The sequence below is a fragment of the Mobula hypostoma genome, chromosome 8 (assembly GCF_963921235.1).
Source record: "Mobula hypostoma chromosome 8, sMobHyp1.1, whole genome shotgun sequence".
In the NCBI taxonomy this organism is placed as follows: Eukaryota; Metazoa; Chordata; class Chondrichthyes; order Myliobatiformes; family Myliobatidae; genus Mobula; species Mobula hypostoma.
In genome coordinates this window covers 79350948-79378761 of record NC_086104.1, presented here as the reverse complement: position 1 = coordinate 79378761, position 27814 = coordinate 79350948, and the positions used below count along the sequence as shown (strand labels likewise).

General features: G+C 39.3%; 1 protein-coding gene and 1 pseudogene across 6 annotated transcripts in view; one reads left to right on the top strand and one right to left on the bottom strand.

Moving 5' to 3' along the window:
- The window catches only part of plcb1 (phospholipase C beta 1), a 958218-nt gene extending 933435 nt beyond the window's left edge, over positions 1–24783 (top strand). For 5 of the 6 annotated variants that reach the window (XM_063056185.1, XM_063056184.1, XM_063056187.1 and 2 more), the window contains one exon: positions 22369–24783. In XM_063056185.1, the coding sequence (XP_062912255.1) occupies positions 22369–22596 (228 nt within the window). In that variant the 3' untranslated portion in view covers positions 22597–24783. The remainder of the gene's footprint in view (positions 1–22368) is intronic. The other variant, XM_063056186.1, reaches the window with a different exon arrangement.
- On the bottom strand, positions 1700–2182 carry LOC134350148 (thioredoxin domain-containing protein 9-like; annotated as a pseudogene).
- Positions 24784–27814: the final 3031 nt, after the last annotated feature.

The following is a 27814-nucleotide window of genomic DNA, read 5'->3' as shown; positions in this document are numbered from 1 at the left end:
TCTGAGCTGAGGGACCAAAAACTGCTCACAATATTCCAAGTGAGGCCTCACCCTGTGCTTTATAAAATCTCAACATTACGTCCTGACTTTTATATTCTAGTCCTCTTGAAATGCATGCTAGCATTGCCTTTGCCTTCCTCACCACAGACTCAACCTGCAAATTAACCTGTAGGGAATCCTGCACAAGGAATCCCAAATCCCTTTGTGCCTGAGATTTTGTATTTTCTCTCCATTTAGAAAATAGTCAACACTTTCATTTCTTCTACCAAAGTTCATGACCAAGCACTTCCCAGCACTGTATTCCATCTTCCATTTTGTCTGGCCATTCTCCTAATCTGTCCAACTCCTTCTGTAGCCTCTCTACTTCCTTAAAACTAACTGCCCCTCCACCTATCTTCATATTGTCTGCAAACTTTGCAACAAAAGCCATCAATACCGTCATCCAAATCATTGACATCTAATGTAGAAACAATTGGTCCCACACAGAACCCTGTGGAACACCACTAGTCATCGGCAGCCAACTGGAAAAGGCTCTCTTCATTCTAACTCTTCAACTCCTGACAGTCAACCACTGTTTTATCTATGCTAGAATCTTTCCTGTAATACCATGGACTCACTTCTTGTTAAGCAGCCTCATGTGTGGCACCTTATCCCTACTCTTTTTGTACCAGTTAACCAATCATCAGTTCTCCATCCATGCTAATAGTACTAAAGGCCCTTCATCTTATGGAATAACATGTTCATATGTTTTTTAATCAAGTGACTTTTAGAAATCCAAATTATTTAATTCACTTGTTGCCCTTTTATTCATCCTATTCATTCCACAAGGAACTCCAAGAGTCTGACTTAATTTCCCTTTCATAAAACCATGTTAACGCTGCCTAGTCATCTTATGATTGGCTAAATTTCATGTTACAACTAATTATGAGTGAACTTCATCTTTTTCCTGTTAATGGATATTAAGTTAATTGACCTTGTGTTTCCCAGTTTCTCTTTCTATCCTTTCTTGAATAATAACATTACATTTGATGTTTCCAATCTGCTTCGAACTTCCCAGAACCAGAAATATCATATTCAACAAATCTACCGTCTCCATGTCTATTACTTCTAAAAATGAATTTCTGTTTCCTTTTATCCAATTTATAGCTCCAATCTTCATACATTCTGATAATGTGTGTCTGAAAAGAGACCACAGGAAGTTTCTTAAAATCAGTTTCTTATAAACAATCATCACTTTTCTTATATTGTTGAAGGGTCCTAATGAGTGCATTACAGGTATTTGCCTTACAGGAATCCTTTGACTCTTATTTAATACTCATGCAACTTCATTAATAATGAATCAATAGTGTTTCTAGTGATGTTAAATTGACAGATTCACAGATGTTATAAATTCTAACCGAAGAAATTCAATCACTATAATGAAACTTGCAAAGTATGTGGAATATTTGTCTGAAGTTCACCAATTTCAGTAGATTTATAGCAAGCATTTCATCATCATGTTAGGTTACAGGAAGAAATCTAAGAGTTGAGATTTTCCTCTCACTGCATGGTAGCAGATTCCTAAATTCAGTGTTTTTTTTTTGTTTTTTTTTGCATTGCAATAATTTTTTATTAGGCTATGAAAATTAATTACTGAAATTAAAATTTAACAATACATAAGAATAAAAGATTGTGTGGATTAGTAAATATGCTTAATAATCTAATCATCTGAATCAGAATCATTATTCTTTCCTCTAATTGTCCTTTTCTCCATCTTTGTGTTGCTTCCACATTTTTTTTGCATCTGGAAAGGTGAGTCCATCAAATTTCCACTGTAGTTAATGATGACAGCACATCCCAATCTCCATTCCAAAGTTCCTGTGGTGAAATTACCTAAATGTGGTATCTCTATAAAAGTGACAAACAACATTTTTAATCTCCTTAACCTCTTGAAAAAAAAATCTTTTTCACTGGGAATCTCCCTGTATTCACCATGACCTCTTGATAGCCATTCCTGTTTCTGATGTTGTGCTTTCTTGAATGATTCAAGTCTTCTTTCTCGGAGTTTTTCCAGTTCATCTCCATCCACCTTTTCATATTTTTCAATCTTGGTATCTAAATGTTGTTCAGCAATTTCTGTTGTTTGCAGCATTTGCTGTTCAATGACTTTACTGAGCATAGCCACCGAGGAATTACTTACCATCTTTGCCAATTTGGATTTGCTTCACAAAACTCAGAAGGAAAACAATAGGGCAGCTTTATTCCATTCGCACAACCATCTTCCTTCCTTCCGCTTCAATTCAGTGTTTTAGTGAAACAGTTGAATTGCTTTAGAGCATCCTGGACACACAGCATGCTCTGCAACCAAGTCACAAAGATGATTTAGCCAGAAATTGAGAGAAATCTATCCCCTGAAGAGAGTGTTGCTTAAATCCATATTCTGGGTGTGGTCTTGAATGAATAGAAGTTGTGTACCTTCAAAAATAATGCGCTATGGTATTTTTGTTTTTTTACAGTTGATGTCACTCTTTAGTTCAGATTTTCTGTGCTTCTACACCCTTGATTACTACCTGATCCATACCCAAGGGAGGTTGAGTTTAATTTGGCATCCTGGTTGGGACAGACATTGTGGCTGAAGGTCTATTCCTGAACTCTACTGTTCTGTGTTCAACAAAGTACGTAGATTTCCCTCATTCTTCCTGGGAAGTGGCTCAGCTTCCAGAAGGAATTTTGTGTCAAACCTTTTCCTCTCACTCTGCACCTTTGACTCTGGTTTTCCTCATTCATTTAATGTTAACATTATGAATAGCATCCAAAGACATTAGATCTAATTTGATTACACCATTTCTATTCACGCCACTGTACTGTAATATGATTATCAACCTGTGATGCTACATGAACTATAATTTCTTCAGTTATTGGGAGGACTGACAGCATTGTGGGGTGGGGGCGTGGTAGGGTTTGCAAACAACAGTCTTCATTGTTATAGTGTTACTTACATTGCTTACCCTGACCCAAACCTGGCAATGTTAAATTGACTTGATTTTGCAAATTAAGTTAAACTTCCAGGTTCATATCCACTCCATGATAAAGGTTGTCTGCTTCCATTTCCTTCTTGCTTTCTCTCTAACCACATCTGTTAGAAGATATTCAATTTCCAATAACGATGTGAAGGAAAACATAAAAAATTGTCATTCACAAATACAATTTTAATGCAACACAGTGTCAGTGAATCACCTGGCAAAGCGGCTGTCAATCTTTTATCTCTTGTTTTGACTGTCCCAATGCTCTTCTCACCAATTCCCCTGAAACTTATGTTCATCCAAAAAGCTGATTTATTCATCCTAACTTACACCAAACACAGTTCCTTCATCATCTCGGTTGGCTCCTCATTGTAATTTTCAAATTCATGTCTTTAAATTGTTCCACAACATTTGCCATATTTTTCTCCATCTTCATAAGCTCCAACAACCCTCCACATTTCTAATCTTACATTCCAGCATCTTTGCTTTTCCATCTCTTAATAGTAGCTTTGCCTTCTCGGCTCCAAGCTCTGGATGACCTCCCTCAAAGCCAGGGGTTTCCAACCTTTTAATGCATTATCAATACTATGAAAGCAAAAAGCCTGTGAACTCCAGGCTGAGAACCCCTGTTTTCAGCTTTGTCACCTCTGCAAACCCCTTAAAAATGCATTCTAACAACCAATTATTAAAATAAGCCTATAACCACTGCTTTTGGAGTGTTACCAATTTCTAGCATTGATTGTTAACTTTAAAGAGGCAATTGAAGTCCATCATCTCTATTCTTCAACTACTGTTTAGGCTTCAGCAGCAATATTTTTATATTGCTATTTTTTTCAGCATGCCAATCAGATCTATGTGATCTAATCAGATGTGTGATCTAATTGACAGTAGTACTGCTTGTTGACCATATGACTAGCTTACAGATTAACTGATTTTTGAATACATCCTTATATACAGTAGTTCATTCTACACATCAGTGTCTGAAGAGAGCAATTATTAAGTACTCAGAAAATAAGCCTTCCTCATGCTTTTATTTGTCACTATTTCCAAAATTAGTTTATTGCTATCACATGTATGGAGGTAGAATGAAAAACCTGTCTTGCCTACCGTTCATGCAGGTCAATTCATTGCAACAATGCACTGAGGTAGTACAAGAACAGAATAAATGCACTGCAGGTGGACAATAAGGTGCAAGGTCATACTGAGGTAGATTGTGAAGTCAATGGTCCATTTTATGGTACTAGAGAACCACTGGGATGAAAGCTGTCCTTGGCCTGCTGGTGCATGCTATCAGGCTTTTCTTTCTTTCTTTTCGTATCTTTTTATTATTTTTCGTATCTTTTTATTATTTTTCTTATTTTTTTCCAAAATAATCACGAGTGCATCGAAGTAAACAAGAAGAGAAAAAGCATTATATATCAGGCTATCAGGCTTTTATATCTGGGAGGGGGCATAATAGAGACTGATATTAAACTAGATACAAAAAATGAAACGGAACATAAAATACGCATATTCTATTAATTTAAGATAGACAGTAGTTCTCGCAAAGGAACTGCAGATGTTGCATTATTTATTAGCCATTCAGCCGATAGAATTGCTTGTTAGGTTGCTATGTCATTTGGTATTTTTTGGCTGCTTTTAAATTATTATTAAATATTATGAAACATTATCAAATATTGTCATTCTCAAAATAGCTTTTTTGTAAAGGAACAAAGTATCAATAAAACCCTTGGCAAAATAGCTATCATATCTTTTAATCACAACATCCCCGATTCAGTTCCTGCACCTAAACCAAATATTCACAAAGCCAACTTTACAAATAGGCTATCTCAACCTTCTCTGCTGAGAGCAATTATCAGCAAATTACAAACATCCACAAATACCCACCAATAATTGGGAAGTCAAGGGGAGCAGGTCTGCATGGTACGGATATGTGCTGCTGATAGCTTCCGATCTACTCTGTGTAGATTTGTGAGTTCAGGTGAAATGGCCCATTGCAGGAAGGATGAAACCTACATGAGTGTAAGTTTTAATCAATTCTAAGATTACTAAATGTGCTTTGCCAATATGTACTAAAGACCTGTCATTTTTGGTTTGCCTCTGTGACTGTCCATTTTGTTCTAATCTCAGGAGCCATGCTGGGAGCAGATGGGTCAAATATTCAGCCTTAACAAGTCATGCGCACCAAATATGTGCAAAATTAAAATTTTAATCAAAGACTTCATGTGCTTTGCCGGGAACTAAGCAAGCAGATTGTTAGCTTTGTAAGTAGGTCACACATTGTGTTGAGCAATCTTGCTTTGTCCTTAGCCATCTGGTATCATGCATCAATGTCAGGTGTATGAAAATAATAGCAAAGAAGGTGACCTTGGTAAGTGCACTCACCCAGCGAGAGCTTAGACCACAAGAGGTTTCTCTGCTCCTGCAAGAATATTTTAAGGGCTGCCTGAGAACTTTATTAGAACAAGCTATTCTTCAGAAAAGTAAAGCAACAGGAATTTGACAATTCTACATAATACATTAGGAGTGCAGGGGAAAATACGCAAGAACATTTTGATATACTTTGCTGTAAAGCATGATAATTAATTTACTGAAGTCAGTTTAATGAACTCTCACAAGGTACTGAGGCAGATCAATTTTATTTCAGACTTTTTTGTTATTAAGGACAAGTTGTATTTAGAAAACAGCAACACAGAGTTGCTGAGTCAGAGAACACGACAACACAGAAACAGGCTCTTCGGGCCATCTAGTCTATGCCAACCTATTATTCTGCACAGTCCTATCACCTAGACCATTGCCCTCCATACACCACCCATCCACGTATCCATCCAAATTTGTTTAAATGTTGAAATCAAACCTGCATCCACCACTTTCACTGACAGAATAAAAGCAAAAGCCAAAGACATCTCAAAAGCAAACTTCAATGAATTTCCCAGTATTTTTAATTGCAGCTAGAAAGGGAAACATCAAATCTAGACAGTACAGCAATGTACAGTCAGAAGTAAATAGAGTATTTATACATTTAGAATTTTGATGAATTCAAGGTATAATGGTAAACTTTTGTTTATCTGGCATCCAGAGTTTTCATGCAAACGACAAAAAATTGAATATTATTTAAACGTTTTAACGTTCTTTTAAGTGTTATGCGAACAAGTATGAAAAGACATCTTTAGTTTATTTATACATAAGGGCAATGTAATTGTAAGCTAATTAGCAGCAACGTCCTTTGAAGATTTCACGATTTATGGAATGCTGAATACAGTTAATTTATTTATTTTAGCTGTATTTTATATTAACACTGTTTTACCTTAAAATTAAGAACTGCAATGTAAAATATTGTGATGAGGATGAGGTGATAGCATACGGTTCTGCAATTTATTTAACATTATATGTGTTGAACACTAGTTTGTGATGTGGTGAATTTCCAAGTAATTCTAATGCAACCAGCATTCGTTAATCCCTACGGATGCTGGATAGCTGAGAGACTAGTGTGTGTGAATTTAGACCAAAGCAATTTGAAGACAACAATTGCTTTTTAATGGTAGTTTATAAAGATGGCAAATTAACACGAAGAACAAACAGAAATGTTTTTAAAAATTGCAAGTGATCCTATAGCAGAATATTTATATTAATTCTAAAATAAAACTAGGTAACCCAGAAGTCAAGAGGTATAGTTAATCTAGTTTTATAAGGAACAACCCAAGCATCATTTGATTATTTTACAAATTTGAAAAAGGAATAAGAGCTGTAGTAATAGGCAAATTACTCCATGTAACATGGGGAATGACCGTTCCCAGGACAAGCTATTCTTCAGAAAGTAAAGCATTTCATATCTGACAATTATACACAAAACATTTACAGTGTGGGGAAATTACACAAGAACATTTTTATATACTCAGCTCTCCTTGTGAGCAGGTTTCTTAGAGCTGTTGGGGAGGGTTTAAACTAATTTGGCAGTGGGGTGGTGTGGGAAGTGGAATGATAGGGCTGAGGATGGGGCAGTTGGTATAAAAGTAGATGCAGTGTGTAGTGAGACTGTGAGGAAGGACAGGCAGATAATGGGGCAAATTTGTGGGATGTTGAAGTGTAACATGGGGGCAAAGTCAAAAAGAGTGATGAATACCGGACTGAAGGTGTTATATTTGAATACATGCAGTTTATGGAATAAGGTAGATAACCTTGTAGCACAGTTAAAGATAAGCAGGTATGATGGAGTGGGCATCTCTGTGTTGTGGCTGAAATAAGATCATAATTAGGAGCTTAACTTCCAAGGATACAAACAAGAGGAATTCTGCAGATGCTGTAAATTTAAGCAACACACATCAAAGTTGCTGGTGAACGCAGCAGGCCAGGCAGGATCTCTAGGAAGAGGTACAGTCGACGTTTCAGGCCGAGACCCTTCGTCAGGACTGGCCTGAAGGGTCTCGGCCTGAAACGTCGACTGTACTTCTTCCTAAAGATGCTGCCTGACCTGCTGCGTTCACCAGCAACTTTGATGTGTGTTCCAAGGATACACATTGTTTTATATGGGCAGGTAGAGGGAGTGGGGAGGCTCTGTTGGTTAAAAAAAATCAAATCCTTGGAAAGAGGTGACACAGGATCGGAAGATGTAGAATCCTTGTGGGTAGAGTTAAGACACCGCAAGGGTAAAAAGACACTGATAGGAGTTATTTACAAACTTCTAAACAATACACAGGATGTGGGAAATAAGTTACAACATGAAATATAAAAGGCATATAAGAAGGGCAATGTCATGATAGTCATTGTGGATTTCAGTATGCAGGTAGATTGGGAAAATCAGGTTGATGCTGGAACCCAAGAGAAGGAATTTTGTAGAATGCCTACGAAATGGCTTTTTACAGCAGCATGTGGTTGAACCCATTAAGGAAAAGGCAATTCTGCATTGGGCATTGTGTAATGAATTAGATTTGATGAGGCAGATTAAGGTAAAAAAAACCTTAGGAGGCAGTGATCATAATATGATAGAATTTACCCTGCAGTTTGAGAGGGAGAAGAGAAAGTCAGATGTATCAGTATTATAGTGGAACAAAGAGAATTACAGGGGCATGAGAGAGGAGCTGGCTGAAGTTGATTGGAAGGGGACACTAGCAGAGATGACAGCAGAAGAATAATTCCTGGATTTTCTGGGGCAATTAGGAAGGTGCAGGATAGATACATCTCTAAGAAGGAGTAGTATTCTAAAGAGAGGATGAGGCAACCGCAGCTGAGAAGGGAAGTCAAAGACAGCATAAAAGCAAAAGAGAGGGCATATAAATAACAAAAATTAATGGGAAGTTAGAGGATTGGGAAGCTTTTAAAAACCAACAGATGGCAATTTTAAAAAAAGCCACAAGAGAAGAGATGAAATATGAATTAAGCTAGCCAATAATATCAAAGAGGATACCAAAGGTTTTTTTCCAGATACAGTATATAAAGAGTAAGAGAGAGGTGAGAGTGAATATCGGATCACGGGTAAATGTCTCTATTGAGGCAGTTTTGGGGTACAAAGAAATGGCAGGCGAACTTAGTAAGTATTTTGCATCAGTTTTCACTGTAGCAATATGCCAGAAATTAGAGTGTGTCGGGGGGAAAAAGTGAGTGTAGCTGCTATTACTAAGGATGCTGAAAGGTCTGAAGGTAGATAAGTCACCTGGACCAGATACATCATACCCCAGGGTTCTGAAAGAGGTAGTTGAAGAGATTGTGGAGGCATTAGTAATGATCTTTCAAGAATAACTGTATTCTGAAATGGTTACAAAGGATTGGAAAATTGCAAATGTCACTCCACTCCTTAAGAAGGGAGGGAGGCAGAAGAAAGGAAATTATAGGCCAGTTAATCTGACTTCAGTGGTTGGAAAGATGCTGCAGTCCATTATTATGTAGGAGGTTACAGTGTATTTGGAGGCACATGGTAAAGGAAGACAAAGTCAACATAAGGGAAAATCATGCCTGACAAACCTGTTGGAATTCTTTGAGGAATTAACAGGCAGAATAGAGAAAAGAGAGTCAATGGATGTTGTTTACTTGAATTTTCAGAAGCCTTTGACAAGGTGCAACATATGATGCTGCTAAGCAAGATGAAGAGGTATTTCTTTAACCAGAGGTTGGTGAATATGCGGAATTCACTGCAACGGACAGCTGCGGAGACCACGTCATTGAGTATATTTAAAGCAGAGGTTGATAGGTTCTTGATTAGTCAAAGTGTCAAGGGTTTCTGGGAGAAGGCAAGAAAATAGGGCTGAGAGCAATAATAAGTCAACAATGATAAGACCATAAGATATAGGAGCAGAATTAGGCCATTTGGCCCACCAAGTCTGCTCCGCCATTCAATCATGGCTGATCCTTTTTTCCCTCCTCCTCAACCCCAGTTCCTGGCCTTCTCCCCATAACCTTTGATGCCATGTCCAATCAAAAACCTATCAATCTCTGCCTTAAATACCCCCAGTGGCCTGGACTCCACAGCGGCACGTGGCAACAAATTCCACAAATTCACCACCCTTTGGCTAAACAAATTTCTCCGCATCTCTGTTTTGAAAGGGCACTCCTCTGTCCTGAGGGTGTGCCCTCTTGTCCTAGACTCTCCAACCATGGGAAACATCCCTTCCACATCTACTCAGTCTAGGCCTTTCAACATAAAAAAGGCTTCAATGAGATCCCCTCTTATCCTTCTGAATTTCAGCAGATACAGACCCAAAGCAGTCAAAATTCCTGGAATCATCCTTGTGAACCTCCTCTGGACCCTCTCCAATGCCAGCACATCTTTTCTAAGATGAAGGGCCAAAATCTGTTCACAATACCCAAGGTGAGGCCTCACCAGTGCCTTATAAAGCCTCAGCATCACCTCCTTGCTCTTGTATTCTAGACCTCTTGAAATGAATGCTAACATGGCATTTGCCTTCCTCACCACTGACTCTACCTGCAAGTTAACTTTCAGGGTATTCTGCACAAGTCCCTTTGCATCTCAGATATTTGGATTTTCTCCCCATTTAGAAAATAGTCTGCACATTTATTGCTACTACCAAAGTGCATTTTCCAACATTGTATTTCATTTGCCATTCTCTTGCCCATTCTCCTAATCTGTCTAAATCCTTCGGCATCCTACCTGTCTCCTCAACACTACCTGCCACTCCACCAATCTTCATGTCATCTGCAATCTTGGCAACAAAGCCATCTATTCCATCATCTAAATCATTTATATACAGCATAAAAAGAAGTGGTCCCAATACCGACTCCTGTGGAATACCACCAGCCACTGGCAGCCAACCAGAAAAGCATCCTTTTATTCCCACCCGCTGCCTCCTACCAATCAGTCAATGCTCTAATCATGTTAGTGACTTTCCTTTAATACCATGGGCTCTTAACTTGATAAGCAGCCTCATGTGTGGCACCTTATCAGAGGCCTTCTGAAAGTCCAAATGTACAACATCCACTGCATCCCTTTTATCTATCCTACTTGTAATCTCCTCAAAGAATTCCAACAGGTTTGTCAGGCAGGATTTTCCCTGAAGGAAACTATCCTGACTTTGTACTATCTTGTCCTGTGTCATCAAGTACTCCATTTATCCTTAACAATTGACTCTAACATCTTTCCAACCACTGAGGTCAGGCAAACTGGTCTATAATTTCCTTTCTGGTGCCTTCCTCCTTTCTTAAAGAGTGGTGTGACATTTGCAATTGTCCAGTCCTCTGGCACCATGCCAGAGTCCAATGATTTTTGAAAGATCATTTCTAATGCCACCACAATCTCTAACGCCACCCCTTTCAGAACCCTAGGGTGCAGTTCATCTGGTCTGGGTGGAGCGGACTTGATGGGCTGAATGGCCAGATTATGTTCCTATGTCTTGTAGTCCTATGGGCAACTGTACTTGAATTCAAACCCCACTGAAACAAGTCCCAAAGTTAGCATCTATCCTTCAGGTATACCACCCCTCACCCCCTACCGGATAATTGTACTGAATTTCAATCATGCCCCCTTTAATCTCACCTCTCTTCTCATTCAGCCATGGAATCTGCTGATGTCCCAAAAGTCCTGAAACCACAATCTTCAGTCCATTGCATCATTTCTGCGATTGCCAGCTCTTGTTCCCAGGTCAGCTGGGCTGCTGTCAAGCCTGTTTGCTAAACCCTCGGGCTCTCTGCTTTCCAACCTACCAGCCTTAGAGTCTAACCATAACCATCCCTCTAACCATCAACCCTCCATTCCCACAGGAGCTTCTATCTACTGATGATTCAGTGCAAACATCTGAGAGCTACTTTCTCTGATCCTTCAGACCCTCCTGATAAACGTCCCTCATGGATGGTAGGAAGACCCTTATGATCCTCTCAGCTGTTTTTACAGTCCTTTGTAGGGACTTCTGGTCCAATGCTTGACTGCTCCCATACCAGGTGGAGATGAAACTTTTAAGGACACTCTCGATTGTGCTCCTGTAAACACTCTCTATGGAGGAGCCATGTATTCGCAGAGGGGATGGTTTATCTGCATCTTCTTGAAGTCCACAATGATTTCCTTGGTCTTCTCCATGTTCAGGCTTGGTTTTCCTTCTCACAAAAATCCACCAGCCACTCCACTTCATCACTATGCTCCATCTTGTCTTCGTTCTTGATAAGGCCAACCACTGTTGAGGTAACCGCAAACTTTATGACACAGTTTGAGCTGGATCTTTGCAACACAGTCATGCGTCAGCAGTGTGAGCAGCAGTGGGCCGAACACACGACCTTGGGAGCGCCAGTGCTCGGCCTAATGGGACTAGAGACGTTGCTGCCCAAACGGACAGACTGTAAGTTTGCTGTTGAGAAGTCCAGTATCGATTGCAGAGAGAGGTATTGAGACCCAGCGAGGATAGTTTCCCCACCAGTTTCGGGGGTATGATGGTGTTGAACGCTGAACTGAGGTCTATAAACAGCAGTGTGGTATTTGAGACCCCATTTTCTGGGTGGGACAGGAGAGGGTGGAGGGCAGAGGCTATTGCATCATCGGTGGACTGATTTGAGTGATAAGCGATCTGGAAAGGGTCCATTGTAGCCAGGAGAAAGGCTTTAATGTACTCCGTGACCAGCCACTCAAAGCATTTCATAATGGTTGATGTTAATGCCACCGGACAATAGTCATTTAGGGAAGTTACTGTTGCCTTAAAAGCTGCCTGCACCTGCTCTACTGCCCAAAAGGTAAAATATGCCTTTTCACTTTAGCATTTCATGACTATAGTGGTCACTGTCTGTACCATGGCCATGTCAGTACACTACAATGCAGAGTCCTATTATTTTACACAATGAATCTGCAATCTGGATAAATAACTGGAAAAGTCTAATGTGGTAATATACTAAATTAAGGAAAAAGTGCAACTTTCCTGACCTGCGGTTTAATTTCTAGAAAGGGTAACTCTGTATAATTAGTACTAGTTAATAAATCAGAAAGCTGACAGTGATATCTGCAGGAATGTGGAAGGACATGTGTGGTCCTCAGGTTGAGATTCTAAGTCTTGGAAAAAGGCCAACTTTGATGATATCAGAAAGGACCTGGCAATTATAAACTGGGACAGATTGACTTCTGGAAGAGGTGTAAGCACACTATAAAAGTGAAGTGTTAAAAGTGAGACCTTTAAAAGTGAAGTGTTGAGAGTTTACATGTTCCTGTCAGAATTAAAGGAAAGGTTAACAGCTTTAGGGAACCTTGGTTTCCTGGTTAAGAAAAAGGAGGGTGCACAGCAGGTATCAGGAGGGAGGAGCAATTGAGGTACTTGAGGATAAGAAATGCAAGAGATCACGAGGAGGTAATTATGAGGGCTAAAGAGAGCCATGAGGTATGAGGTTGCTCAAGCAGACAAGGTGAAGGGGAATCCCAAGGGCTTTTACAGATATATTAAGAGCAAAAGAATAGCAAGGGACAAAATTGCTACTCTTGAAGATCAGACTGGTCATCTATACATAGAGCTGAATGAGATGAGGGAGATCTTAAATGGGTTTTTTTGCAACAGTATTTACACAGGCAACAGACACAAAGTCTATAGAAGTGAAGCAAAACAGCAGTGGACTGGACCCAGATTTCAGAGGAGGAGGTGTTTGCAGTCTTGAGAAAAATTATTGTGGATAAATCCCCAAGGCCTGATAAGGTGTTCCCTTGGACCCTGGGGGAGGTTAGTGCAGAAATAGCAGGGGCCCGAGCAGAGATATTTAAAACATCCTACACCATTGGTGAGGTGCTGGAGGACTGCAAGATATTTAATGTTATTCTGTTGTTTAAGAAAGGTTATAAAAATAATATAGGAAATTCGAGGCCAATAAGCCTGACAGCAGTAGTGGATACTGTAAGTTTTTGGAAGGTATTCAAAGGGACCGGATATATAAACAAACAGGGACTGATTATGGATAGTCAATATGGCTTTGTGTGTGGTCAGTCATGTCTAACCAATCTTACAGAGCTTTTTGAGGAAGCTATCAGGAAAGCTGATGAAGACAAGGCAATGGATATTGTGTGCATGGACTTGGGCAAGGCCTTTAACAAGGTTATATATGGGAGGTTGGTTAAGAAGGTTCAGTCGCTTGGCATTCAAGATGATGTAGTAAATCGGATTAGACATTGGCTTTGCAGGAGAAGTCAGAAAGTACTGGTAGATGGTTGCCTCTCTGGCTGGAGGCCTGTGATTAGTGGTGTGCTGCAGGGTTTGCTGCTGGGTCTTTTGTTGTTTATCATCTGTATCAATGATCTGGATGATAATGTGATAAACTGAATTAGCAAATTTGCAGATAACACCAAGATTGGGGATGTAGTGGACAGCAAGGAAAACTTTCAAAGCTTGTAGTGGGATCTGGACCAGCTAGAAAAATGGGATGAAAAATAGCAGATGGAAATTACTGCAGACAGGTGGAAGGTGTTGCACTTTGGGAGGACAAACGGGTAGGAATTACACAGTGAACGGTAGGGTTCTGAGGAGTGCTGTAGACCAGAGGGATCTGGGAACACAGCTCCATAATTCCTTGAAAGATAGGGTCGTAAAGAAAGCTTCTGGCACATTGGCCTTCATTAATCTAAGTATTGAGTACAGGAGTTGGGATGTTATGTTGAAGTTGTATTAGACATTGGTGATGTGTAATTTGGAGTATTGGGTACAGTTTTGGTCACCTAACTATAGGAAAGATCAAAGTTTTCAATAGGTACATTTAATGTCAGAGAAATGTATACAATATACATCCTGAAATTCTTTTTCTTCACAAACATCCATGAAAACAGAGGAGTGCCCCAAAGAATGAAAGACAGTTAAATGTTAGAACCCCAAAGCCCCCCCAGCTTCCCCCACCCACGTATAAGCAGCAGCAAAGCAACGACCAATGACCCCCCCTCCCCCACCAGCAAAAAAAGCATTGGCTCCCCCCACCGAGCACTCAAGCGTGCAGCAAAGCATCAAAAAAGACACAGACTTGCAGTACCCCAAAGACTACTCGTTCACCGAAGAATTTGACATACCACAGGCTCTCTCTCTCTCTCATAAGAGAAAAAGGGGTGTCCCTGTTTCACAGCGAGAGGGGAGACATAACAAGCAACTCACTGATTTACAATGTTAAAAATCTGTTGTGTCGCTTCTTCCGAGCTCTGTGCTCAATTGACTCAGGTCTCTGGGCACACAGCCAGCAGCCAGCTTGCTGCTTTCGATCTTCCATCTCCTACGACACACCAGTTTCCTGTAACGGCACCAACCTCGAGTCCTCCCGCCTCCAGAGCCACAAAATCCCGGAACCCTGAAAGCACGCTAGTCTTCCAGGCCGCGTCCTTGGCATATCGAATAGCGGCCGGTCGTAAGACTCCGAGAGTGGATCCCATTCCAACAAAGAACCGAAGTCAGCGTGTAATTCCAGGTCAGGGTCTTCAAAAGAACCCTGAAAGCGAAAAATAGAGATATTAAAGATAGAAATAGAGCTGTTTCCGAAGATGCAAACAAAGCAGCTGCTGTTAGGTACAATCATTTTGCTAAACTGTCAATAAGATTGAAAGAGTGCAGAGACAATTTACAAGAGTGTTGCCAGGACTTGAGGACCTGAGTTATAGGGCAAGGTTGATGAAGGTAGGATCTTATACCCTAGAGTGTAGAAGAATGAAGATATATTTGATAGAGGTATATAAAATTATGTAGGATATAGATGGGGTAACGCACACAGACTTTTTCCACTGAGGTGGTGTAAGACTACAACTAAAAGTTATGGGTTAAGTGTGAAAAGTGAAATGTTGAGGGGGAACTTTTTCACTCAGAGGGTGGTGAGAGTCTGGAACGAGCGTCCAGCGGAAGTGGTAGATGTGGATTCAATTTAAACATTTAAGAGAAATTTGGATAGGTACATGGATGGGAGGTGTATGGAGGGCCACGTTCCAGGTGTAGGTCGATAGGAATCAGAATCAGTTTAATATCACCAGCATATGTTGTGAAATTTGTTGTTTTGCGGCGGCAGGACATTGCAATACATAATAATAAAAACAAAAAATTACAATAAGAATGGTAGATTTAAAAAAGAAATTTTAATTAAATAAGTTGTGGAAAAAGAGAGAAGGAGAATATAGGGAGGAAATATTAATGGATTCAACGTCCATTCAGAAATCTGATGGTGGAGGGGAAGAAGCTGTTCCTGAAATGTTGAGTTTGTGTCTTCAAGGTCCTGTACCTCCTCCTTGAAGACAGCAATGTGAAGAAGTCATGTCCTGGGTGTTGGGGGTCCTTAAGGATGGATACCATCTTTTTTGAGACATGGCCTTTTCAAGGTGCCCTAGATGTTGGAGAGGCGAGTGCCCATGGTCGAATTGGCTGAGTTTACAACTTCCGACAGCTCTTCCAAACCTGTGCAGTGGCAGACTGGACAGATTAGTGGTTTGGAATGGACTAAATGAGCCGAAGGGCCAGTTTCTGTGCTATAGTGTTCTATGCATCATTCCAAGCTACAACCTTAAACATTTCACGACAAACCTCGCCAGCACAAACACCTTTCCTGGGGAACTAATAGGTTATATTTTGTCCCAGTAATCAAACGCTTAGGGAATTGTATCAGTCTAATGCCAATAATGGGGGAAGATATTCACATTTTTTGCATATGGTGACACTAATTAACTAAATAACACAGAGTGCTAGAATCACACAGTACCGGTGGCATCTGCTGAGAGGAAACCCTAGAGTTAATGATCAAGTTGATAAGCTGTCACAGAATCTCAACTATCCACCAAACAATTGATGTAAAATAAAGATGAATAGATAGATAGATAGATGTAAACTGTTCTATCAGGTCATTCCGTTGCAGGGTTTGGTTGCACTCCCAAAGTATTCCCTTGTTTACAATAGCAGAGTTCAGTGTTAGGAAACGGTCAGTTTGCAATGCTCCACCAAGACTGGAACACAGGAATATTTATTGTTCTTCAGGTTCTCCTTAAAAAACTAAGTGTACGTTCTAAAATACTTCTGCCATTTCAATCACAACATAAAATAAAAATGGAAATCTTTTATCACATCAGCCAAAAATGTCCCGAAGCACTGCATACACAGTGTGCAACTGGAACATTTTTTTCTGTTTAGTGTTTGTTGTTTTGCCTCCTATTTCGGCACTGAAAGATACTATGAACTCAGTCTATGCCCAAATTAAAAGTGGTCATATAAAGTTGGGAATAGCATGGGCCTTTAGCCCTTCTTGATCTCACTGAACTTTTTGATTCCATCAATCAGGAGTTACTGTGGAGAAATCTCACATTCTGCTGCCTGCAGAAGTCCACCTCCATTTTATGTTTGTCTCATGAGGGCACGCAAGCTATGATCCTGAGCAGTGGGTGTACGACAGAGCCAATCACAATGTCAAATTAGGCTGTGTCCTTGCCCCAACACTTGTCTCAGTCCGTCTCACTACAATGTTGTGTCTCGCCTCCAACACATTTCCCACAGATTGAAGGGTCTTGGCCCGAAATGTCAACTGTACTCTTTTTCCGTAGATGCTGGGTTACTCCAGCATTTTGTATGTGTTGCTTGGATTTCCAGCATCTGCAGATTTCTTCTTAGTTTGTGGTTGTCTCACAGATTAGATTAATTCCAATGTTCCATCTGAACACTAGAACGGAGGTCACCCACACCGTGTGCTACAGTGTGCAGATTTTGCTGGTATTTGACCAGTCAAAAGCTGAGGTCTAAGCCACTGTTGACTTACTCACTGAGGCAAACACAAAAATCAGCCCTAAGCTCGACATCTGGAAGACTAAAGGTCCGCTACTAACCTGGATGTGCCAATTTACATTGCCATCCAACTGGAAGCCACCATTTAGTGGAGACAGACATCTTTAATGAAATGCATCATTGCTTTCAATGCAGTGGCCCAATGGAAACGGTGCCTGAAGATGAAAACCCCAGATCCCTGCACAAAAGCCATGATGTACCAGTTAACTGTGATCCCTGCCCTCTTTATGCGCTTTTGAGACCTGGACTTCCTACAAAGGTCACCTCAGGGTACTGGAAAGGTATCATGAATACTGTCTGCAATATCTTCCAAGTCTTCTGGAAGACTAAGCAAATCAGTATCAGAATCAGGTGTAATGTTAGTTTTATGGCAGCAGTACAATAAAATACATGATAAATAAATAGAAAATAACTGAATAATTATACTGAATTACATTAAGTGTATATATGTCTATTAAATGGTTGAGTTAAAATTAATTAGTGCAAAAATATTAAGTAGTGAGGTAGTGTTCATGGATTTAATGTCCATTTAGGAATCATATGGCAGAGGGGAAGAAGCTGTTCCTGAATCACTAAATGTGTGCCTTCAGGCTTCTGTACCTCCTTCCTGATGGTAGCAATGAAAAGAGGGCATGTCCTTGGTGGTGGAGGTCCTTAATGATGGACACCACCTTTCCGAGACACTGCTCCTTGAAGATGACCTGCAAACTACCGAAGTTCGTGCTCATGATGGAGCTGGCTAATTTTACAGCTCCCTGCAGCTTACTTCGATCCTGTGCATTAGCCCCCCCCCCCATAACAGACTGTGATACAGCCTGTCAGAATCCTCTCCATGGTACATTTCTAGAATTTTCAAGTGTCTTAGGTGACAAACCAAATCTCCTCAAACTCCTAATGAAATATAGCTGCTGATTTGCTTTTTTTTATAGTTGCATGGATATGTTGGGACCAGGTTAGATCCTCAGAGATCTTGACACCCAGGAAGTTGAATTTGCTCACTCTCTCCACTTCAGATCCTCAATGAGGATTGTTTTGTGTTCCCTCGTCTTACCCTTCCTGAAGTCCACAATCAGCTGTTAGGTCTTGCTGATGCTGAGTGCAAGGTTGTTGCTGCGAAACCACTCAACTAGCTGGTATATCTCGCTCCTGAACGCCTTTTCATCACCATCTGAGATTCTGCCAACAATCATTGTATCATCAGCAAATTTATGGATGGGATTTGAACTATACCAAGCCAGAGTGATGGAGGTAGACAGAGTTGAGCAGTGGGCTAAGCACATATCCCTGCCGTGCGCCAGTGTTGATTGTCGGTGAGGTGGAGGTGTTATTTCCAATCTACACAGATTGTGGTCATTCAGTTAGGGAGTCGAGGATAGAGTTGCAGAGGGAGGTACAGAGGCCTAGGTTCTGTTGCTTTTTGAACAGGACTGTAGGAATGATGGTTTTAAATGCTGAGCTATAGTCTATAAACAGCATCCTGGCATAGGTGTTTGCATTGTTTAGATGGTCCAAGGCTGCGTGAACAGCCACTGAGATCGTGTCTGCTGTGGACCAATTTTGGCAAAAGGCAAATTGCAGTAGGTTCAGGTCCTTAGTGAGACAGGTGTTGATTCCAGCCATGACCAACCTCTCAAAGCATTTCATCACCATAGATCCTCACAGCTGTGGTTTTATTCTCCCTTCCAAAGTGAGCATAAAGGGCATTGAACTCATCTGGTAGTGAAGCATTCATGATGTTAGGTTTTGCTTTGCAGGAAGTAATCCATATCAATGTCCTTTCTAGGCTAACATTCTCACCAGTAGAGCCCAACTGGATATGATGGGTCAGCCAAATCATTCTCACAATGCACCAGACTCCCTCACACTATGTCCAGATGAAGCTCCTCAACCCAAGACATCAGCAGTTCATTCCCATCCACAAATGTGGCCTGACCTGCTCTGTTCCGCCAGCATCTTGTCTGTTGCTCCTGAAACAGATACTCCATTCCTAGCTGTGTCACAGGAAGAGATTACCAAGCACAGAAAATTATCCAAATCTGGGCTCAAAGTCTTCTCAGAACAAAGGGATTTCCTGGAAAGCGGTAGCCCCTGACCACTCAAACTGGAGAGGGTGCATTCAGGATGGCATCAAGAACAAAAGCTATCAATGGAAAGTACACAGAAGCTCTGTAAGAGTAGCAGAAGGAACACACCACCTCTCAATGACTCACCCTGTCAAACACCTTGGCTCTGTTAATAGCAGATTGTGTAATCCCTTAAATCGTCTCATAAGCCACTTAATAATTGGAGTGGAAACCAGTCTTCCTCGATTCTAAGAACATTGTTTAAGAACAAGGTAGTCCAATGCTAGAAAATTGCTTTGGAAAAACTATCTCAATACTGTATTTGATACAGTCAATCATATTTGTGTTGGATCAAAATGAGACTTAAGATCGTGTCATCAATAATACTCAGATGACTGAGTAAATTACCAGTCGAGGGAAATAAACTTGATCCACCTTAACAGAGCAACAAAGGGAGAGATTAATCAATACTGATTGGAAAGTTCCAACTGATGATGATGGCAGAATCAAATCTGAAATTTGGCCACTTACTAGGAATAGGATACTGTGAGCTGCAAACATGTATACCAGTCATTAATCATTAGAGCATTTATCAATAAGAATATGAAAGCAAATATACCAGTTGACACTTACTTCATTTCTAAGCAGTGCCTACATCCTCACACTGATGTTTAGATTGCATCATTATGTTAGAATATTCATAAGAAACAGGAGCAGGAATCGACCTCAAGCCTGCTCTACCATTCAATAAAATCGCAGCCTCAACATGACTTTCCCAGTTTTCCATACAGTACACAATTAACTCCCTTGAAATTTGATCAACTTGTGCCTTGTGATTATTTATTGACTCGGTTACAAGGCACGTGGGTGTGATATGTGCGTGTTCATGAATATCAGCTGCAGCAAAAACAAGACATTGTGGATAAAGCCATTTGCTGAAAGCATTAGTAATTTGAAATTGAATTAATTTAAAGTGCAGATGCACTTAGTAGATCAGGATGTATTTGTGGAGAAAAAAGAAAGGTTATATTAATATTTTAGGTCACATTTCTTTGCTAGAACCCCAATGAAGATATTGAAGTTTTGACAAAGGGTTCCAAACCATATGTTAATTGCACCTCTCCAGCATATCTTTCTGACCTGCTGATTATCACCAGAATTTCTTGCTTTTCATTTCCTCAGAGATTCTTGCATGTAACATTACCAGCTCTTAATTATTAGTATTCCCAAAGGTAAAGTTATATCAGTGCTTTCTCAAGTTAGAAAGATAATAGTTTTTGTGTGTGTGTTTCTCTGTCAGAAAGTTTTACCATATTTAGGCATGTTGCTTTGTGATTTATGTGGTATTCATAAACGTTTACACCGCTGTCCTGATTTTTCCTGGGAAAAGTATGGGAATCAAAGCAACATCATTAAATATTGATACTAACAATATAATTAACCTTTTAATTATTCTGAGATTTAAGATTTTCACATTTCTGCTCATAATCCTATATACAGATAAAAAATCCAATTTATTGCAAAAACTAGTATACAAGTCACATAGATTTGCAAATCATTTCCTCTTTATGGGAACTTCAGTTTTAGAAAAATACTCTTCCTCAATTTAAAACATATTTAGCTCTCTCCTTCCCAGCTTTAAGTCAACAATGAAAAATAATTCACATCCTGAAGCCCACTTTCTTCCATTAGTAATGTACTATAATGTTGTGTTTAAATACTGAGTTTTTCAGGTGAAATTCAGTAAAATATAAAGACATGTGGAAATATCTAAATCACATTAACCTAAAAGCGCTGCTGCAATCACACCCAGGCCCAAATACAACCGCAAAAGACAACTAAACATGAGGCAGAAAATTCAATAAATGTTGAAAAATGACCTCGTTAACATAGTCAAGGTGAACTGCTGACATCGGCATCAATGTCATCCAAGTCCCAGGGGTTGGGTTGGGACAGAGTATACAGGTGTTTGTAGGTGTAATTGCTATTCATATGGATTTGGCAAAATGATCTTGTCCTGTATCCACAGGAAGGTTTTTATCACATTATCTAAAGATTCTAAAACTAAACTAACTAGCCAACTGATTCCAGTGTCTGCCACCTACTGTAATTTCTGATTAACTTTAGCAAATCGGCATTTGGTCTGTAATGAAGTTTAAGAACCCAAATGCTTGATTTAAGCATCTGCCCTGGATTGGTAAGCTCTGTGTGTGCAGCACTGAATCACAGACTGATGTCTAACCCGTAACTCCTTTCTGAACGTCGGTGGGCCGTGGCAAAGAACTTCAATTTCCATTGTTAACAATGGGGGGGCTTGAGAGCTGTTATCACCAAGCCTGATCCTTCTTTCCACACTTATACACTTCACTGCCCACCAAACCAGTTTTCAGCAAGGGCAAGGGCAATCATTAGCAGAAGCAGAAATTTGAATGAGCCTAGTGGTTCCAAACTCAGTTGTTTTGCACAGGTAACCCAGCGCAGTCTAGAGAACAAACCTGGGAGAATGAATAGATCATCTAACTGTTGCAGATAATATGAAAAAAAAATTATTTGCAAGCATAGTGGATGATTAGACAAGAATGATTTAGGAACCTGGGAAAACGTGTTCCTTGGTTGAATCAGCTATGAGTTTGATAGGAAATTACGAATTTCCATGCTGAGAGTTCACATTTGTAAACCCAGGAATTAATGTCGTTCAAGTGGTTAAATATTAGCTGTACCATTTGGAAAAGATGATATTTCCCAGCAAGGTCTGATTTGATGCATAATGTTCTTGGTCAAAGACCATTAAATGAGCAAGGTTTGGAAAGAGACCTTGGAACGAAGGTCCAGAATAAGGGGAAGTAATTGGCAAAGAAAATAAACATTTGCAAATACTTTAATCATATTTTCAATATGGTCTTCCTTCCCACCTGGCTAATGTTTAAAAAAATGTGAAATTTTAAACGCTAAAGGATTTATGTGACTTACAAAAGCAAAGAGTGTTGTTTGTTTCTAAATGTACTTGTGTGAGATGAAACAGAACAGAGTTCCTATCCTGCAGCAATTAAATCAAAATTTGTTGGTTTGGAGAACTTATTACATTAGATTTTCTTTTTCTACTGTTTGCAGCTACAAAGTGACCTTGACCAAGAATACCAAGATAAATTTAAGAGGCTGCCTCTGGAAATACAGGAATTTGTACAGGATACATTAAAAGGAAAATTCAGCGAAGATGGAGACCACAGTGCTCCAGCTTCCTCCCAACCTCCAGATAATGGTAAACTTAACCACAAATCTCCAAATGAAGATGATGTGGAAGACAGTAAGTCAGATAAAGTGTTCGATACTTCACTTTAATAAGCAGATCCCATCTTTAAGTTGCATTAATCTATTACATTTTTTTTAAGAATTGCTACACACAGGATGTAGACGGGAGAATAACCACTTGGTCACATGTTTGTGCCGTGGACAATCTTCAAAGTAGAGTCAGAATCATGTGTATGTGTGTGTGTGCGTGCGTGCGCGCGTGTGTATTCTGTTCAAGTGCCAGTGCAAAACTAATTGTACAGTGCTACACACTTCATTTGGAAACAAAAATACTTTTGAGGTTTATAGTATTTAATTGGCAAAATTCAACAGCCACATATTCCTAACATTGCATGTTTGCACTGTGTTGCAAGAACCTTTGCATTAAGCTGCAAGCACAGGTTTGCCATTGTCTGTGCTGTACACACTAGTACATTTACACAAGTAATTGTACATTGCTGCATACTTTAACTTCAGCATTGCTGAATTAAGAATGCTGCTTAATATAATGGAAGTTTTGGTTGTGCGATTCTAAAACTTTCTGTATAGCTTTGCAAAGTATATTAAAGGGAAACAAGTTTCAGGGATGCATGCTTGATGGAAATAATGTGGTTATCACTGTGGATACTTTAAAAATATAGCTGTAAGGAGCAGTATTGTTGTGCAGTTTGTGCTGTAATGTACTGTATTTTGAGGTAGCTTTGCAGGATTAAAAATATGTAATTGCCTTCTGTGTATGAAGTACAGTTACATTGATACAGTTTTCTAATGTTACTATTACATGTTAATGTAAGTGATGTAACTGAAAGTCCTGATATCTAACTGCACAATCAAAATATTGTAACTTGTTACACATCTAAGTTTTTTTTTGTACAAGTGGTTGTAAATAACTTGAAGGGATAACAGGCAAGTCATTGTTCTGTATGTATGCACTTTGTGAATGAAATTTTAATTTCAAAATTAAACACTGAAAATGCGGTATTACTGATGATTAATTAACACTGGTAACTATACAAACATCTTTATGATGATAAGTCAGCTAAGCAGATTGTGAAACCTGAGCTCTTTGGCATTATTCACTCTGTGGCCATGTAACCAATACAAGATGGACGGATGTACTACAACAGTTGATGTAGCTAGAAACATAAACCAAGATTTCAGAAAGTATTTTACTGCAAAACCATTTTAATTCATTGTAGTTGTTTTAACAATATATTGAATAAATCTAAAGGCTCTGGATTTCCACTGCATTCAGTGCATACAATTACTAACTGAAAACATTTCTTTGCCGTTATTTGCAGTATTAGTCTAATATGATGTTTTAGTAAAACATTTTAAACATCTCTTTATTTTTATACGATTTAACTTACTATTTTAATGAAAACCCATCAATGCTGGGTCCAGCCATTAAATGCCCAATGGGGCATTTCTCATCTTATTTTAACTTTTTGTTGATTTTAACAGTGTGACAGATTATTGCAAAAATAGAAATTCATGGTTTAGTTTATTCAATATTACCCTATTGTTTCAACTTTAACAGAAGATTGTCTGTGTGAATGTGTGTACTCACATGTATATGTATACATATAATGTATATAATACAAAATACATAACCACAGGCTTTATTTGTTGTTTAACGTTACTTGAATTAGTTTGTTGAAGTTAACAAATCTAAGAAGGGGTCTTCTGTATATGATGTGAAAGTCTTGTGCCTTTCAAGTGTTTGCCTTGTTCTGTATCTGTCTAAATAGAATATTGTGGAACTCTATTATTGACTGTTCTGTCCTGAACTAGATTGTACATGTATTTCATGTGGCAACTCCAAACATGATAGCTTGTGTTCAGCATTAAATGCCAGTCATTTTTGGATTAAACATTCTAATGTTTCACAAACTTTAGCTGGTATGTCAAATCTGGACAGATTACAAAATGGTTCCTAGTAGTGAGTGAACCAGAATCCTCTTTATCTCATTAATCATACTAGGTAGATTGTTTGTGTTTTGTAGGTAGATTGTTTTGATTTAAGGTTGACTGTAAAATAACTAATGGATTAAAGGGAATACTTCACATTAAAAGGATGTAAATAATATTTGTCTTTAACAATAATAATTTGTTTTGAAATGCATATTCAAATTTTGTATGAATTCTATGCAATTTTCTGGCATGATGTTTCTTCCACTTGTAATTTTATGTGCATTCATCAGTTCTAATAGAGAAATAAAAATTCTTTAATCATGATTATGTCTGTGTTAGCATCACAGAATGCTTTGTAAAGTTTCTTAATTAAAACTACATTCCATTCAGTTAAAGACCCAGCAAAACATTACTGCATATTTCCAAACTATAGAAGTTGACAGCGTAATTGGCAGATGCTGATGTATGGCTAAGATAATTGCTGTGAGTTTGCAGGCTGGTAGAGAGCATTCAATATAATACTGAGTCATATAACCATTAAACCATATAACAATTACAGCACGGAAACAGGCCATCTCGGCCCTTCTAGTCCATGCCGAACTCTTACCCTATCCTAGTCCCACCGACCTGCACTCAGACCATAACCCTCCATTCCTTTCCTGTCCATATGTCTATCCAATTTAACTTTAAACGACAACATCGAACCTGCCTCAACCACTTCTGCTGGAAGCTCATTCCACACAGCTACCACTCTCTGAGTAAAGAAGTTCCCCCTCATGTTACCCCTAAACTTTTGTCCTCTAATTCTCAACCCATGTCCTCTTGTTTGAATCTTCCCCACTCTCAATGGAAAAAGTCTAACCACGTCAACTCTATCAATCCCTCTCATAATTTTAAACACCTCTATCAAGTCTCCCCTCAACCTTCTATGCTCCAAAGAATAAAGACCTAACTTGTTCAACCTTTCTCTGTAACTTAGGAGATGAAACCCAGGCAACATTTTAGTAAACTTCCTCTGTACTCTCTCAATTTTATTGACATCCTTCCTATAATTCACTGACCAGAACTGTACATAATACTCCAAATTTGGCTTTACCAATGCCTTACACAAATTCAACATTACATCCCAACTCCTATACTCAATGCTCTGATTAATAAAGGCCAGCAAACCAAAAGCTTTCTTCACCACCCTATCCACATGAGATTCCATCTTCAGGGAACTATGCACCATTATTCCTCGATCCTTCTGTTCTAAAGCATTCTTTAGTGCCCTACCATTTACCAAGTATGTCCTATTTTGATTAGTTCTACCAAAATGTAGCACCTCACATTTTTCAGCATTAAACTCCATCTACCATCTTTCAGCCCACTCTTCTAACTGTCCTAAATCTCTCTGCAAGTTTTGAAAACCTGCCGCATCATCCACAACACCACCTATCTTAGTATCATCTGCATACTTACTGATCCAATTTACCACCCCATCATCTAGATCATTAATATATATTACAAACAACATTGGTCCCAGTAACAGATCCTTGAGGCACACCGCTACACCCCGTCCTCCAATCTGACACACAGTTATCCACCACTACTCTCTGGCGTCTCCCATCTAGCCACTGCTGAATCTATTTTACTACTTCCATATTAATGCCTAACGATTGAACCTTCCTAACTAACCTTCCGTGTGGAACCTTCTCAAAGGCCTTACTGAAGTCCATATAGACAACATCCACCGTCTTACCCTCGTCAACTTTCTTAGTAACCTCATCAAAAAATTCAATAAGATTTGTCAAACATGACCTTCCATGCACAAATCCATGTTGACTGTTCCTAATCAGAACCTGTCTATCCAGAAAATTATATATACCATCTCTAAGAATACTTTCCATCAATTTACCCACCACTGACGTCAAACTCAGGCCGATAATTGCCAGGTTTACTCTTAGAACCCTTTTTAAACAATGGAACCACATGAGCAATACGCCAATCCTCCGGCACCATTCCCATTTCTAATGACATTTGAAATATTTCTGTCAGAGCCCCTGTTAGATTTCTACACTAACTTCCCTCAAAGTCTTAGGGAATATCTTGTCCAGACCTGGATACTTATCCACTTTTATATTCCTTAAAAGCGCCAGTACTTCCTCTTCTTTAATCGTCATACTTTCCATAACTACCCTGCTTGTTTCCTTTACCTTATACGGTTCAATATCCTTCTCCTTAGTGAATACCGAAGAAAAGAAATTGTTCAAAATCTCCCCCATCTCTTTTGGCTCCGCACATAGCTGTCCACTCTGATTCTCCAAGGGACCAATTTTATCCCTCACTATCCTTTTGCCACTAACATAACAGTAGAAACCCTTTGGATTTATTTTCACCTTACTTGCCAAAGCAGCCTCGTATCTTCTTTTAGCTTTTCTAATTTCTTTCTTAAGATTCTTTTTACATTCTTTATATTCCTCGAGTACCTCATTAACTCCAAGCTGCCTGTATTTATTGAAGATCTCTCTCTTTTTCTGAACCAAGTTTCTAATATCTCTTGAAAACCATGGCTCTCTCAAACTTCTAACCTTTCCTTTAAACCTAACGGGAACATAAAGATTCTGAGCCCTCAAAATTTCACCTTTAAATGACCTCCATTTCTCTGTTACATCCTTACCATAAAACAAATTTTCCCAATTCACTCCTTCTAAATCCTTTCGCATCTCCTCAAAGTTAGCCTTTCTCCAATCAAAAATCTCAATCCTAGGTCCAGTCCTATCCTTCTCCATACTTACACTGAAACTAATTGTAATCCTCTTCAAAAATAAAACAGAAAATGCTGGAAACAGTCAGCAGGTAAGGCAGCAGCTGTGGAAAGTGAACCAAACTTAGCATTTCCATTCAAAGCCTTTGTGATGGTTCTGATGCAGTATCATTGACCTGAAATGTTCGTCCTGATTATGCTTCAGTGCCCTGTATCACAGAGCATATTCTCCACTTTTCTGCCAAATAAATGCAATAAACAAAAATGCTATGTTAGCTTCCTTAATTACTTGTACCTGCTTATTTGGTCCTGCTCAATGTCAGTCAGATCCCACTGAATCTCAGAGTTCTCCAACATCTCACCATTTAGATAATATGATTTAACTCAAGTTAATCAAGTGTTCAAGCATCAGTTGGTGTCCCAGAATTATTTAGTTTTCTATTACTGACCTGGAGGAGGGGGCACAGTGTATTCAAGATTGCCAAGGGTATGAGTCGGCAGAGATGGTTGAGAAATTCAAGTTCCAAGGAGTGAACATTACTATTAGTCTGTCCTGCCTCAGACACATGGGCACTACAGCCAAGAAAGCTCACTAACGTCCTCAGGAGT